This window comes from Oncorhynchus nerka, linkage group LG21 (genome assembly GCF_034236695.1).
Source record: "Oncorhynchus nerka isolate Pitt River linkage group LG21, Oner_Uvic_2.0, whole genome shotgun sequence".
Lineage (NCBI taxonomy): Eukaryota > Metazoa > Chordata > Actinopteri > Salmoniformes > Salmonidae > Oncorhynchus > Oncorhynchus nerka.
In genome coordinates this window covers 27,806,879-27,821,190 of record NC_088416.1, presented here as the reverse complement: position 1 = coordinate 27,821,190, position 14,312 = coordinate 27,806,879, and the positions used below count along the sequence as shown (strand labels likewise).

The window sequence follows — 14,312 nt, the reverse complement described above, 5'->3', positions numbered from 1 at the left end:
TAGAGATAGATGGGAGGGGTTGAGGAGCACTGAAGGATGGGACTGGATAGTCTTTAGAGATAGATGGGAGGGGTTGAGGGTAGCTGAAGGATGGGACTGGATAGTCTTTAGAGATAGATGGGAGGGGTTGAGGGTAGGCTGGGACTGGATAGTCTTTAGAGATAGATGGGAGTCGTGGAGGAGAGCTGAAGGATGGGACTGGATAGTCTTTAGAGCTAGATGGGAGGGGTTGAGGGTAGGCTGGGACTGGATAGTCTTTAGAGATATATGGGAGTGGTGGAGGAGAGCTGAAGGATGGGACTGGATAGTCTTTAGAGATAGATGGGAGGGGTTGAGGGTAGGCTGGGACTGGACAGTCTTTAGAGATAGATGGGAGGGGTTGAGGGTAGTTGAAGGATGGGACTGGATAGTCTTTAGAGATAGATGGGAGGGGTTGAGGGTAGGCTGGGACTGGATAGTCTTTAGAGATAGATGGGAGGGGTTGAGGGTAGCTGAAGGATGGGAGTAAAAACAAACAAAAGTAACTATTGTATAATATACTGTGTCAATAAAATGTATATAGTATGTACAGTACCATTCAAAAGTTTGGACACCTTCTCATTCCAGGGTTTTTCTATAGTTGTACTATTTTCTACAGTGTAGAATAAGACATCAAAACTATGAAATAACACATATGTAATCATGTAGTAACCAAAAAAAGTGTTCAATCAAAATATATTTTTGATATACAGTAAATATTATTTGCCGTGAGGACTCCCTTTGCCTTGATGACAGCTTTGTACACTTTTGGCATTCTCCCAAGCAGCTTCATGAGGTAGTCACCTGGAATGCATTCCAATTAACAGGTGTGCCTTGTTAATTGAAATACAATAATAATTATTATTATAATAATTCCATCTGACTGTTGAGTAATCTCCTCTTATGCACTCTGGACATGCATGTACCCAACTCACTAACTTGATCATCAGGTCCTAATGGCCTGGTACTCAGGACTCTGTTGTCCCTCTAACCACTAACATCAATGCAAATGCATTCAAAAGTTACATCAAACACTTATATTCAAAACAGTCCCATGCTTTTAAAACTCATGATCAATTTGAAGAAAGAAGTTCAACAGCAGGTTGAAAGTGAGTGCTCGTTGTGGATGTTGTTTCAAAGCCGAACCCATCAAAATGGACTTTCTAAGGTGTTGATTCATTCAAAACGCCCATACTATTATAGCAATACCATAGGCCTATATATGAACATAATTATATTAACGATTGTGCAATACATAGCCAATACTCCAGAATTCTCCAAATTCTAGTAATCGTCTTTGAGTTTGGACTGTAGTATTATGCATACTGGATGGTCTGGCTACCTTATGCTACGCTCCAAAATGTCTATCCATGAATCTGGGAGAGAACGTATAGGCCTATTGGTTAATTGATTGTGCAGGGTGGCTTCCAGAGTTAGCCTACAATTATAGTGAATTTGTATTTGATTTGGAATAGCATAGTAATAGGGCCTTTTTTATATGTTCATAATGAATAGGCTGACACATTACCTTTAGCTAGAGAATATTTCACCACAGTGCATTTCCATCTCCTCCTCTCACTCCTTCATTCCTTCTATATGCAATCCTGTGTGAAAGCAGAGTTTTGATGGTTGCCACTAACAAGAGGAGGATGAAATTATGATCACTAGATGAGAGAACAGCGCGTGCAGCCTGAGGCAAAGAACAAAGCTCAAGTTCTTTTTGCAACTTTCTCAAATCATCAAAAGCCTGTTGTCGCATCATGCAGCCCATATTTGTTTTGATTTAAGACATTCTAAGGTTTGTATCATTCACAGCTAAAGTTGTCAAATAACTCTAAATCTAGCATATGTCTACTGTAGCAAATTATAATTTTTACGCTCAAGATAGCCACTTCATATGCCCACTGGATATCCGTTCAATTATATTCTTCATACTATAATATCATATAATATAAAATAATGACATGGGACTTACAGTTGAAGTCGGAAGTTTACATACACTTAGGTTGGAGTCATTAAAACTAGTTTTTTAACTACTCCACAAATGTCTTGTTAACGAACTATAGTTTTGGCAAGTCAGATAGGACATCTATTTTGTGCATGACACAAGTCATTTTTCCAGCAATTGTTTACTTCACTTATAATTCACTGTATCACAATTCCAGTGGGTCAGAAGATTACATACACTAAGTTGACTGTGCCTTTAAACAGCTTGGAAAATTCCAGGAAATTATGTCATGGCTTTAGAAGCTTCTGATAGGCCAATTGACATCATTTGAGTCAATTGGAGGTGTACCTCTGGATGTATTTAAAGGCCTACCTTCAAACTTAGTGCCTCTTTGCTTGACATCATGGGAAAATCAAAAGAAATCAGCCGACCACAGAAAAAACATTGTAGACCTCCACAAGTCTGGTTCATCCTTGGGAGCAATTTCCAAACGCCTGAAGGTACCACGTTCATCTGTACAAACAATAGTACGTAAGTATAAACACCATGGGACCACGTTATGTTCTTTATGTTCGTTATGTTTGGAGGAAAAAGGGGAGGCTTGCAAGCTGAAGAACACCATTCCCATCGTGAAGCACGGGAGTGGCAGCAGCATGTTGTGGGGGTGCTTTGCTGCAGGAGGGACTGGTGCACTTCACAAAATAGATGGCATCATGACGAAGGAACATTATGTGGATATATTGAAGCAACATCTCAAGACAAGTTAAAGGTTGGAAGTTAAAGCTTGGTCTCAAATGGGTCTTCCAAATGGACAATGACCCCAAGCATACTTCCAAAGTTGTGGCAAAATGGCTTAAGGACAACAAAGTCAAGGTATTGGAGTGTCCATCACAAAGCCCTGACCTAAATCCTATAGAACATTTGTGGGCAGAACTGAAAAAGCGTGTGCGAGCAAGGAGGCCTACAAATCCCATTCAGTTACACCAGCTCTGTCAGGAGGAATGGGCCAAAATTCACCCAACGTATTGTGGGAAGCTTGTGGAAGGCTACCCGAAATGTTTGACCCAAGTTAAACAATTTAAAGGCAATGCTACCAAATACTAATTCAGTGTATGTAAACTTCTGACCCACTGGGAATGTGATGAAAGAAATAAAAGTTGAAATATATAATTCTCTCTACTATTATTCTGACATTTCACAATCTTAAAATAAAGGGGTGATCCTAACTGACCTAAGACAGGAATTTTTACAAGGATTAAATGTAAGGAATTGTGAAAAACTCCGTTTAAATGTGTTTGGCTAAGGTGTAAACTTCCGACTTCAACTGTATAAACATATCTTGTCTGCTAAATGAACTAGCCTACAGTCTATGTCATGGCTACAGTCTATGTCATGGACGCACAGCAAGATAACATACAGTAGGCCAACTCATTTTCAGTTCTTCTGAAATACATTTCCTTCATATCATAGTGTTTCTTTAGCCCTGCCTAAAATATAATGGATTTATTGTGATGGTGTAGATGAATTGTATTTATTAGACTTTCATGTTCCAAAGGCATCAGCGGCTTGTATGCAGCTTGTATGTGTGGAGATGCTAAACACGTTCATGTTAATTATCTGTCCATTATCTGACAGACAGACAGACAGACTAACATTTAAACAGACACATTTACACAGACTGATATTTAAACAGACATTTAAACAGACAGACAGAAAGACAGACAGACAGAAAGAGAGACTAATATTTAAACAGACGGACATACAGACTAACATTTAAACAGACAGACATTTAAACAGCATTTTTCACCTCCCTCAGTGTGATAAGGAGGAGATATGGAGCAGCATGACTCATTGTGCTGGACCGCCAGACAGCAGAAGCAGATTGGACTAGAACATGTATCTAAACCAGCCAGGAGAAGGAATATGGAACTAGCTAGCAGTCTGTGGTTAGCGTTAGCTAATGTTAGTGTTACCTCAAAGCCTCTCTGGGGATGGAGCTACCTGTCTGTCACACCTGCCAGGACACAGTGTGTCCACAGTCACACACAACCGGAGGCTTCATAATACATACTACATGACCAAAAGTATGTGAACACCTGCTCATCGAATATCTCATTCCAAAATCATGGGCATTAATATGGATTTGGTCTCCCCTTTGCTGCTATAACAGCCTCCACTATCCTGGGAAGGCTTTCAATGGATGTTGGACATTGTTGCAGGGACTTGCTTCCAGTCAACCACAAGAGCATAGAGGTTGAGGTCGGGCACTGATGTTGGGCGATTAGGCCTGGCTCGCAGTCGGTATTCCATTTCATCCCAAAGGTGTTCGAGGGGGTTGAGGTCAGGGCTCTGTTCAGGCCAGTCAAGTTCTTCCACACCGATCTCAACAAACCATTTCTTTATGGACTTCGCTTTATGCATGGGGGAATTGTCATGCTGAAACAGGAAAGGGTTGCCACAAAGTTGGAAGCATAAAATCGTCTAGATTCTAGAATGTCATTGTATGTTCTAGCATTAAGATTTTCCTTCACTGGAACTAAGGGGCCTAGCTACCACCCCAGATCACTATTCCTCCTCCACCAATCTTTACATTTGGCGGTATGCATTGGGGCAGGTAGCATTTGCCAAACCCAGACCTGTCCGTCGGACTACCAGATGGTGAAGCATCACTCCAGAGAACAGGTGATCTTAGTCTTGTGTGGGGCTGCTCGGCCATGGAAACCCGTTTCATGAAGTCCCCTGACGACGAACAGTTCTTGTGCTGATGTTGCTCCCAGAGGCAGTTTGGAACTCTGTAGGGAGTGTTGCAAACAAGGACAGGTGATTTTGTGCTCCTAGACATTTCCACTTCACAATAACAGCACTTTCATTTATCTGTTATTTTACCAGGTAAGTTGCCTGAGAACACATTCTCATTTACAGCAACGACCTGGGGAATAGTTACAGGGGAGAGAGATGAATGAGCCAATTCTAAACTGGGGATTATTAGGTGACTGGTTTGGGAGCCAGATTGGGAATTTAGCCAGGACACCAGGGTTAACACCCCTACTCTTATGATACGTGCCATGGGATCTTCAATGACCTCAGAGAGTCAGGAGTCAGGACACCCATTTAACGTCCCATCCGAAAGACGGCACCCTACACAGGGAAATGAGGGATTGGCCCTGGGGGATTGGGATATTTTTTAGACCAGAGGAAAGAGTGCCTCCTACGTGCCCTCCAACACCACTTCCAGCAGCATCTGGTCTCCCATCCAGGGACTGACCAAGACCAACCCTGCTTAGCTTCAGAAGCAAGCCAGCAGTGGTATGCAGGGTGGTATGCTGCTGGCCCACTTACAGTTGAATGGCTCTAGCAGGACAGAAATTTGACGAACTTGCTTGTTGGAAAGGTGGCATCCTATGACAGTGCCATGTTGAAAGTCACTGAGCTCTTCAGGAAGGCAATTCCACTGCCAATGTTTGTCTATGGAGATTGCATGGCTCTGTGCTCAGGTGTGGCTGAAATAACCAAATCCACTAATCATACTTTTGTATATATAGTGTAATTCATGTACAGTACATACTTTAATACACAAATTGAATGAACTACAAACTCCATAATAATTCATGTACATAAATTAATACACAAATGAATATTTCATTCTGTTAATTAGTTACAGTACATAAGGTTTGGCCAGTTGAACCCTGGCCAGTATGTGTGTGGGAGAGTGGGTGTAGTGTGTGGGTGGAATAGAGCAGTAGCAGAGTGTGTAGTGAGTGGGTGGATCCAGTGGGAGGATGTCTCAGTGGGTGGGCTGGACAGCTGGTGGTGGGAGGAGGAAGACACAACTAACTTCAGATAAGAGGAAGTGAAGGCAAAGTGCTGTTGGGAGTATGGCACTGCACACTCATTGTAATAAAAAGGAAAACACAAGCCACTGAATAAACATGTCAATTAGTGTGTGTCTGACTGCGTGTGTCTGTCTGTGAGTCTGTGTGTCTGATTCCGGGTGGGTCTGACTCTAGCCCCGTTAATATATGGTGCTAACATGGGTCCGTCCTGATCTTGTCTACATACTGATTGTGCCCACATGTCCAGAAATGTGTCTACACATGGTATAATAATGTGTCTGTTATCCGTCTGCATTGTCACAAGAGTTCCTGGTCCCTTCATTTATGCAAATGATTTCACAGCTATTCCTTCAAAATAACATTTATTTATTGTAAGACACATATTGATGTAGTCAGTCAATGGTGCCACCTCTCAATGATTTGAGAGGGAGGAATAATGATGATTTAAATGGTTTCTTTGTACAGATCGGTCTACGCTAGTAAGATATCCAGACACAATGTGTGTCTGACTACCTCTGGAGTTGGGCAGGATGATCTGTGTCTTTTGAGTGTCTACACCTGTCAAAAAATGTGGGCACAATCGGGAATGTGGACAAGATCAGGACAAAGGACTCAAGTTAGAACCAGGTATAAACGGGGCTTCTGTATCTATCTATCTGTCTGTCTGTGTGTCTGTGCGTCTAACAGCATGTGTGTGTTTGACTGACAGGTCCAGAACATCACCCAGTCCATGGAGTTGCTGGACCTGCGGACCAACAGGGACCTTCAGTATGTGAGGAACACAGAGAGCCTGATGAAGGCTGTAGACGTCAAGCTGAAGACTGCCTCAGACAACCCCCGAAGCCTCAACCCCAAGAGCTTACAGGTAACGCACATGACATGCGTGCATGTGTCCATTCATCTGTACTGAAAAACAATCACACAGGCTTCTACATGAAGCATATTTCTAAACTGTGTATGTGAACTTTCTGATAAGAACTGTCTATAGGAACATCCTGGACTCTTAGCACAGGCTTTGTAACGTACACTTACTACAGCTTCCTCTACATCACAACACATAATGACACACTAACAATCACATAGCTTATCTTCATCTGCTATTTCAGTGTAATTGAGTCATGTACAGGAGGCAATTTGAGCACAATCAAATGTACCTACATTATTAAAACCCCACTACCAAGCGCAAGTGTTTCTCTCTCTCTCTCTCTCTCTCTCTCTCTCTCCCTCTCTCTCTCTTAGTTAACAGCCATATATATTCACATTTATCTATTCCTTATCTTCCTACAAGCGGAATCTCAGGCTCCATTATCAGACTGCGTTTCTGTCTTGCTGTCAGCTGGTCCTTCTCACGCGTTTCTTACACTCTGCGGATATTAGATGGACCATGAAATGGTTTGATTAAAAGATGCTTTGATAAATGCCTAATGCATAAAGCCTGATTTACTGCTGGGACTCTGCACGGCAACAGGGATGGGCCTGGGGAATGGCCCTGTCGGTGTTTCTCTCTCTCTCTCTCAACACGTTTCATTATTAAAGTCACTGCAATGTTTACAAAATCCCCCCCCATTCATCAACACATCTTAATAACACTAGCATATGCCAAGTCATGCAAATTCCAATAGCTTTCCAAGTGTGAATAAATACTAATTCACAATCCAATGGGTCCAGAACAAACTGCGTGAGTCTAAAAGCTGCATTTGACTTTCTGTGAGACGGCCTGATGAATGTGTGGGGCTCAACGTCGCCGTTGGCAGGGCACGGGAGATTAACGAGAGGGAATTTTCGCGGCTCGAACGGGGGAAAATGAGATTTATAATGTGGCGCTGTGGGGCTGAGAGCTGCTCCATCACCAGATTTACGATAAACCTTAACAAGGAGAAAACAGCCCCCCCTGTGGTGGACTAGGTTTATTGATGTGCCTGCTGCTCCTAACAGCCTCACAGCACAGGACTGCATCCACGCACCATAGCAGGCTCCCTCTCCTCTCCTGCTGCCCCCTTCATCAATACACCGCTGGCCTATGAGAAATCAGCCCCACCACCTCCCTGACAGCAGATCAGTCATGGATGTGGAGCTGAGGCTAGGATAGGATAGGTGGCGTAGGTCCCCGGATGAGGAAGAATGCATTGGAGAATGAAACAATAGAGTCCAGGATCAACAATGTGTATGAAAACACATTTGGGGATTCGTCATGAGAACGGTAACTAGTTCTGACATTGGAATGCAGTCGGTACCAGCACGCACACAAATCTGCCCTTCTGTTTGCTATGAGTGTGGCTCCTCTCTCTCCCTCCTCTTCCTACTGTTTTCCTAATCTAATTTTCCTCTTTGTCACCCCTCTCTCCCTCTCTCCATCCAACCCGCAGGAGTTGAAGGACAAGGTGACCCAGCTGCTCCCCCTACTGCCGGTGTTGGAGCAGTACAAGACGGACGCCCGTCAGATCAGCCGGGTGAGGGAGGAGGTGAGGAACCTGTCGCTGGTGCTCATGGCCATCCAGGAGGAGATGGGAGCCTACGACTACGAGGAGCTGAGACACAGGGTCCTGCTGCTGGAGACCAGACTCCACTCCTGCATGCAGAAACTGGGTGAGGAGGGTGGAGGGGGGGTTTGGTATCTGTGGAGATCCATAAATATCCATAAAGGTAAAGATCCAAGATGACATTATACTGATAGAAAGATGCTGACATCCCAACAGCATTGAATGTCTCCTGGCTTGTCATGGACTACTCTACTATGACTGGTTGGAGGTAGTCTTCGTGTACATAATACTGTGAGTGCTATTCACACTGACTAGGCAATGTAAGAAAAACCTAATACAGATCATTTGGAATATGTTCAGGCTAAACGTATTTGTTCACAACCTGAGATGCTGTTGGATTTAGAATAAACAACGTACTGCTTTTCTCAATGAATAGTCAAGCAGTGCTCTCTGAAAGCACTATTATAAAAACCAGAGTTCATAGGTTGCCACCTTTCCACCAGAGTACTATCACCAAGAGCAATGTGAAATGTAGCTACAGTAGCTGAGACGCAGGCGATTAATGGTCAACATTCTAGTGATGTTCATGTTCAGTACTAGTATTAAGCTGGATAAATGATCCAGTAATGGCCTAGAGATGCCCAGATAAAGTATCATTCTCATGTAATATGTGGAGCTAAACTGATGATTTAACAGAAAAGGGGATTGCAGCTGAAATGTTGCCTTTAGCTGCAACATCACGATATTCTGTGTGTGTGTGTGCGCGCGTGTGTGTGTGTGTGTGTGTGTGTGTGTGCGTGTGTGTGTGTGTGTGTGTGTGTGTGTGTGTGTGTGCGTGCGTGTGTGTGTGTGTTGCAGGCTGTGGGAAGTTGACCGGCGTCAGTAACCCCATCACCATCCGTGCGTCAGGGTCAAGATTCGGCTCCTGGATGACTGACACCATGATCCCTAGTTCAGACAACCGGGTAAGTTTTCCACATGAACGCCATGCACGAACACGTTGGATTCACTACCCTTGTGGGGACCAAAACATTGATTCCCATTCAAAATCCTATTTACTCTAACCCCTAAACCTAACCCCACCCCTTAACCTAACCTTAACCCTTACCTTAACCTCTAAAACTAAACCTAACCCTAACCCTAATTATAACCCTAATTGTAACCCTAAGCCTAATCCTTAAACCTAAAAAAAGCCCTTTTCCTTGTGGGGACCGACAAAATGTCCCCACTCAGAATTGTCCTTGTTTTATCCTTGTGAGGTCTTCTGGTCACCAGAAGGATAGTAAACACCAAACCACACACACTGACTCCTGACCGCCAAAACAGAGTGTATCACATGGCTTAGACTACAGCTCCACAGGACCCTCACAGGGGGTTGTATGCTGTAATGCTACTTTGGTGACAGACTATTTTGCCTACAGTCTGTCAGACTCCTGAGAGTCACTGAGAGCTGAGTCACTGATGGATGGCAGCCCTCCCTCCTCTCTCTCTCTCTCCCCCTCTCCCCCTCTCTCCCTCTCTCCTGTCCCACCCCGTCACAGCCACAGTACGCCTGCTGATTAATCATTCTGTCATGGGGGAAGAAATGAACGAGTTGTTTAAGCAGAAGTTTCTCCAATCACCTGGGTAATTACCAGCAGTGTGACTGCCAGCCGAGCAGCAGAGACTGAGACAAGGCTGAGAGCCTGGACACAGATGATATAGTAATGGGTTTTCCTAATTGGAGATGACATGTGGTCGCACGTTAACAAGACCCTCTGGTGTAGAGTGGAGAGGAAAGGAGAGGATAGGAGAGGAGGACAGGGGGAGAGGAGAGGGAGGACAGGGGAAGAGGAGAGGGAGGACAGGGGAAGAGGAGAGGGAGGACAGGGAGTGGTAGAAGGGAAGAGGAGAGGAGAGGAGAGGAGAGGAGAGGAGAGGAGAGGAGAGGAGAGGAGAGGAGAGGAGAGGAGAGGAGAGGAGAGGAGAGGAGAGGAAGAAAAGGTGGAAGCGGAGGGAGGAGGAAGAGAGGGGAGGGGATGTGTGGAGGGGGAGAGGAATGGGGGATAGAAGAAATGAGGTAAGAGAGAGATGAGGGGATTAGAGGACAGACGTTTTGTTCCGTGGGGGAAAAATGAAGATGGCCTTTCTCATCTAAACACTGTCATCATGTCCCAGACTAAATAGATGGAATGTTGTGTTGTAGGTCATCGTCTCCCCCATGCAGACTACTGTGTTTAATGATCACGTTGCTCACTGACATCACGTTAGAATTCACATCAGTCACTGATCCTATAGCCCATATACTGTACATCCAAGGAGTATCACATTAACGCCCATATCCATCACTGTGATCACCTTTGGGAGCCGAAATGTCATTGGCTCCTGAGAGTGAAATGTCATTTGCGCCATACTGCCTCCCAAATGCTACATGACAAAAAACCTCTCTCTCAGACATGCCTGTTTGCCTATGCGTGTCCCAACTAGGGCTCAAGCAAAGCCCCTCCATGCTCTAGGGACTCATTTAACAGTGAAAACGGGAAATAATACTTAATGCTCCATAATCTTCCCTCCTCCATAATTCAGCTGCTATTCCAGCACCACCCCGGCTCCTGTCCTCCCTCCCTCCCTCCCTCCGGGGATCAGCCTGAAAGCAAGTAGTTAGGACCTAAATCCTTGCCTGATACATTAAGAGCAAAAAGTACATATGTGAGCTGACTGTGGTTTAATTGAATCAATTAATAGTGGAGAGGCCAGGGGATGAGTGGAGATTGGGTCATAAAGGGGGTTGATCTGTCAATGTCCTGATCCAGTCATTCTCAGTAGAGAGAGAAAAGACAGAAAGAGACGCTAAAAGGATTGATTTTCTGTAAGTGTGGACTGGAAAAGGGCAGAGAGCAGAGAGCAGTGTGGCTGGCTGGGCTGACTGCAGAGCAGAGAATACAGACAACTTCTTCACTCCCACACACACACACACACACACACACACAGTGTACAGCTAACATTGTGGGGACACACAATTCAGTCCCATTCAAAATCCTCTTATCCCTAACCACTAACCCTAACCCTAACTGTATTCTTACCCATCCCTAACCCTAACCTTATTTCTAACCCTAACCTTAACCCAAAACCTTAACATTAACCTTAACCCTAAACCTAACCCTAGCTCATAACCCTAACCTTAACCCAAAAACCTAACCTTAACCCTAACCCTAAACCTAACCCTATCTCCTAACCTTTACCGTAACCCAAAAAACTAACCTTAACCCTAACCCTAAACCTAACCCTAGCTCCTAACCCTAAAACTAACCCTAGCTCCTAACCCTAAAACTAACCTTAGCTCCTAACCCTAACCCTAGAACTAACCCTAGCTCCTAACCCTAACCATAAAACTAACCCTAGCTCCTAACCCTAAACCTTAACGTAATTCTAACCCTAACACTAATTCTAATCTTAACCCTAAACCCCCTAGAAATAGAATTTGACCTTGTGGGGACTAAAAAAATGTCCCCGGTTGGTCACATTTTTGTTTGTGGGGGACCTCTGAATAGTTAAACATGTCCACACACACACACGCACGCACACACACACAAGAGATCAATAGCACTGTACGCACTGCACGTACACCACACAAACACACTCAAATGCACACACCTACGCTCGCTCGTATGAACACACACACACTTTGCTCAGGGCACCGCCGTAGGCAGTTTATCCAGGAAGAAAGACCACACTGACACCATGCCTGAAGATCAGACACCTCTGATGTAATGGAGCACAACGTTATCACTATGTTTACACCCTCTCTGTCTCTCTAGGTGTGGTCCATGGATGGCTACTTTAAAGGTCGTCGTGTCCTGGAGTACCGCACCCTAAACGACTTCATGAAAGGCCAGAACTTCGTTCAGCACCTGCTGCCCCACCCCTGGGCGGGGACCGGCCATGTGGTCTACAACGGCTCCCTGTACTACAACAAGTACCAGAGCAACATCATCATCAAGTACCACTTCAGGTCCCGCAGTGTTCTGGTGCAGCGCAGTCTCAGTGGGGCCGGCTACAACAACACCTTCCCCTACTCCTGGGGAGGCTCCTCAGACATCGACCTGATGGCAGACGAGAACGGCTTGTGGGCCGTCTACACCACCATCCCCAACGCCGGCAACATCGTCATCAGCCGCCTGGAGCCGCAGAGCCTGGAGGTGCTGCAGACGTGGGACACAGGGTTCCCCAAGCGCAGCGCCGGAGAGTCTTTCATGATCTGTAGCACGCTGTACGTCACCAACTCCCACCTGGCCGGGGCTAAGATCTACTTCGCCTACTACACCAACTCCTCTAGCTACGAGTACACAGACATCCCCTTCCATAACCAGTACTCCCACATCTCCATGATGGACTATAACCCCAGGGAGAGGGTGCTGTACACCTGGAACAACGGACACCAGGTGCTCTACAACGTCACTCTGTTCCAGGTCGTTAAGACCTCTGGGGACTAGAGACACCAGGGGTGGCTGGTGTCACTTTACATCGGAGGACGGGCCTATTGTAATGGACGGAATAGAATGAATGGAACGATATCAAACAAGCATTCCATTGATTCCATTCCAGTCATTGCTATGAGCCGTCCTCCGTTCACAAGCCTCCAGAGACACCCAGAGCTAGCCTGGTCCCGGGTCTGTTGTGCTGTCTTGACAACTCCTAGTGTGACATTGACCATATGTGTTGGAAAGATAGCACAGATCTAGGACCAGGCTAACCCAGAGGCAGAGTCAGACCGAACACACAACAAAACTATAATGCTGTTATGGAGGGGGGGGGGGGGGGGGGCAGACAGATGGACGGAAGGAGGCTTGGACTTTTTTAAAGCATTTCAATCTTCTTCATAGACTGCTGTTATTCATTCAGGAAAAAAATACACACCGACAGCAAGGTCAGTAAATATATACAGACTTTCTGATTTTCTTTTCTGTGATGAGTAAGCATGGTTCTTTTTATTTGTGATGAGAAATAAATATCAACCTTTACCATTTAAAACGTTGTCCTTTATTGTGGCTCCCGCCTCTTGAGTAGAGTACGTCCACCAGTATTCTCTTTGAGAGCTGAAATAGCTCATTTTTAAAATGGATTTTCATTATGAAAGCTCCATTTCCTTCAATAAATCATCCTAACGGGACAGAAGAAACAACACTCAAAATACCATTGTCCATCTTGAGCTCTCACTACCTGAAGATCTCACAGTTTGAATACAGCCTCAATGTTGTTGTTTCCAAGGTGATCACTCTGTGAAGGAACAAGAGTGGTCATAAACAGGGTGGATGAAAAGGAAAGAGGTGTGAAGGGATTGGAGAGTGTGAGAGCGAGAGCGAGAGAGAGATATGAAAATTGTAAAGATAAATGTGACAACATTAGCATTGAGGCAGAGAACTGAGGTCCCAGGCAACACTGACTCCGACTGTTGCTGTTTGCGTTTGGCTCTCTCCGTCTCTTTAAAAGTGCATAGCTCTTCTCCAGCCCCCGCTGCACTACAATGGACAGACAGACACACTCAGTATGACACCACCTGCATAAACAGTGACCTTTTCACTGTGTTCCAGTTCATTCAATGACACATAAAATCAAAGATTCAGGTTTATCTCTGAAAGGCAGAGGAGTTTGGATAGAGACTATTTTATTTTCATTTTATTCATTTATACAGGTTGAGACGAAATTAGATCTCTTTTTAGAAGAGACCCAGGAGAAAGAAACAGGAGGATGAGGTGGTGAGGGGAAGCCCTGGGTTACCATGGTGATCTGATTCTCTGGTAGGTGACCTTTCTATTGGTCAGCCTTCATGCAGTCCAGGACCCGATGAGTTCACAGACAAGAGCAAGGCTGACATTTCACTAGCAGACGGACGTGTGGGAACGCAGGACAATACGAAAACTCAGGAGGACCTGTCTCAATAGCTTTCCTTTGAGACGTCACGTAGACACAAATCAATCTAATTCAGCATGGAGGTTAACACAGGCCGTATCTCCCACAGAGTATTGGTCTCATGGAAAAAAAGAAAAACGCTTT

General features: G+C 44.9%; 1 protein-coding gene across 2 annotated transcripts in view; it reads left to right on the top strand.

The window, feature by feature from the left end:
• The window catches only part of LOC115110541 (noelin-2-like), a 139,888-nt gene extending 126,605 nt beyond the window's left edge, over positions 1-13,283 (top strand). For both annotated transcript variants that reach the window (XM_065006503.1, XM_065006504.1), the window contains exons 3-6: positions 6,509-6,664; positions 8,166-8,385; positions 9,138-9,244; positions 12,077-13,283. In XM_065006503.1, coding sequence (XP_064862575.1) covers positions 6,509-6,664; positions 8,166-8,385; positions 9,138-9,244; positions 12,077-12,751 — 1,158 coding nt within the window. In that variant the 3' untranslated portion in view covers positions 12,752-13,283. The remainder of the gene's footprint in view (positions 1-6,508; positions 6,665-8,165; positions 8,386-9,137; positions 9,245-12,076) is intronic.
• The last annotated feature ends 1,029 nt before the right edge of the window (positions 13,284-14,312 follow it).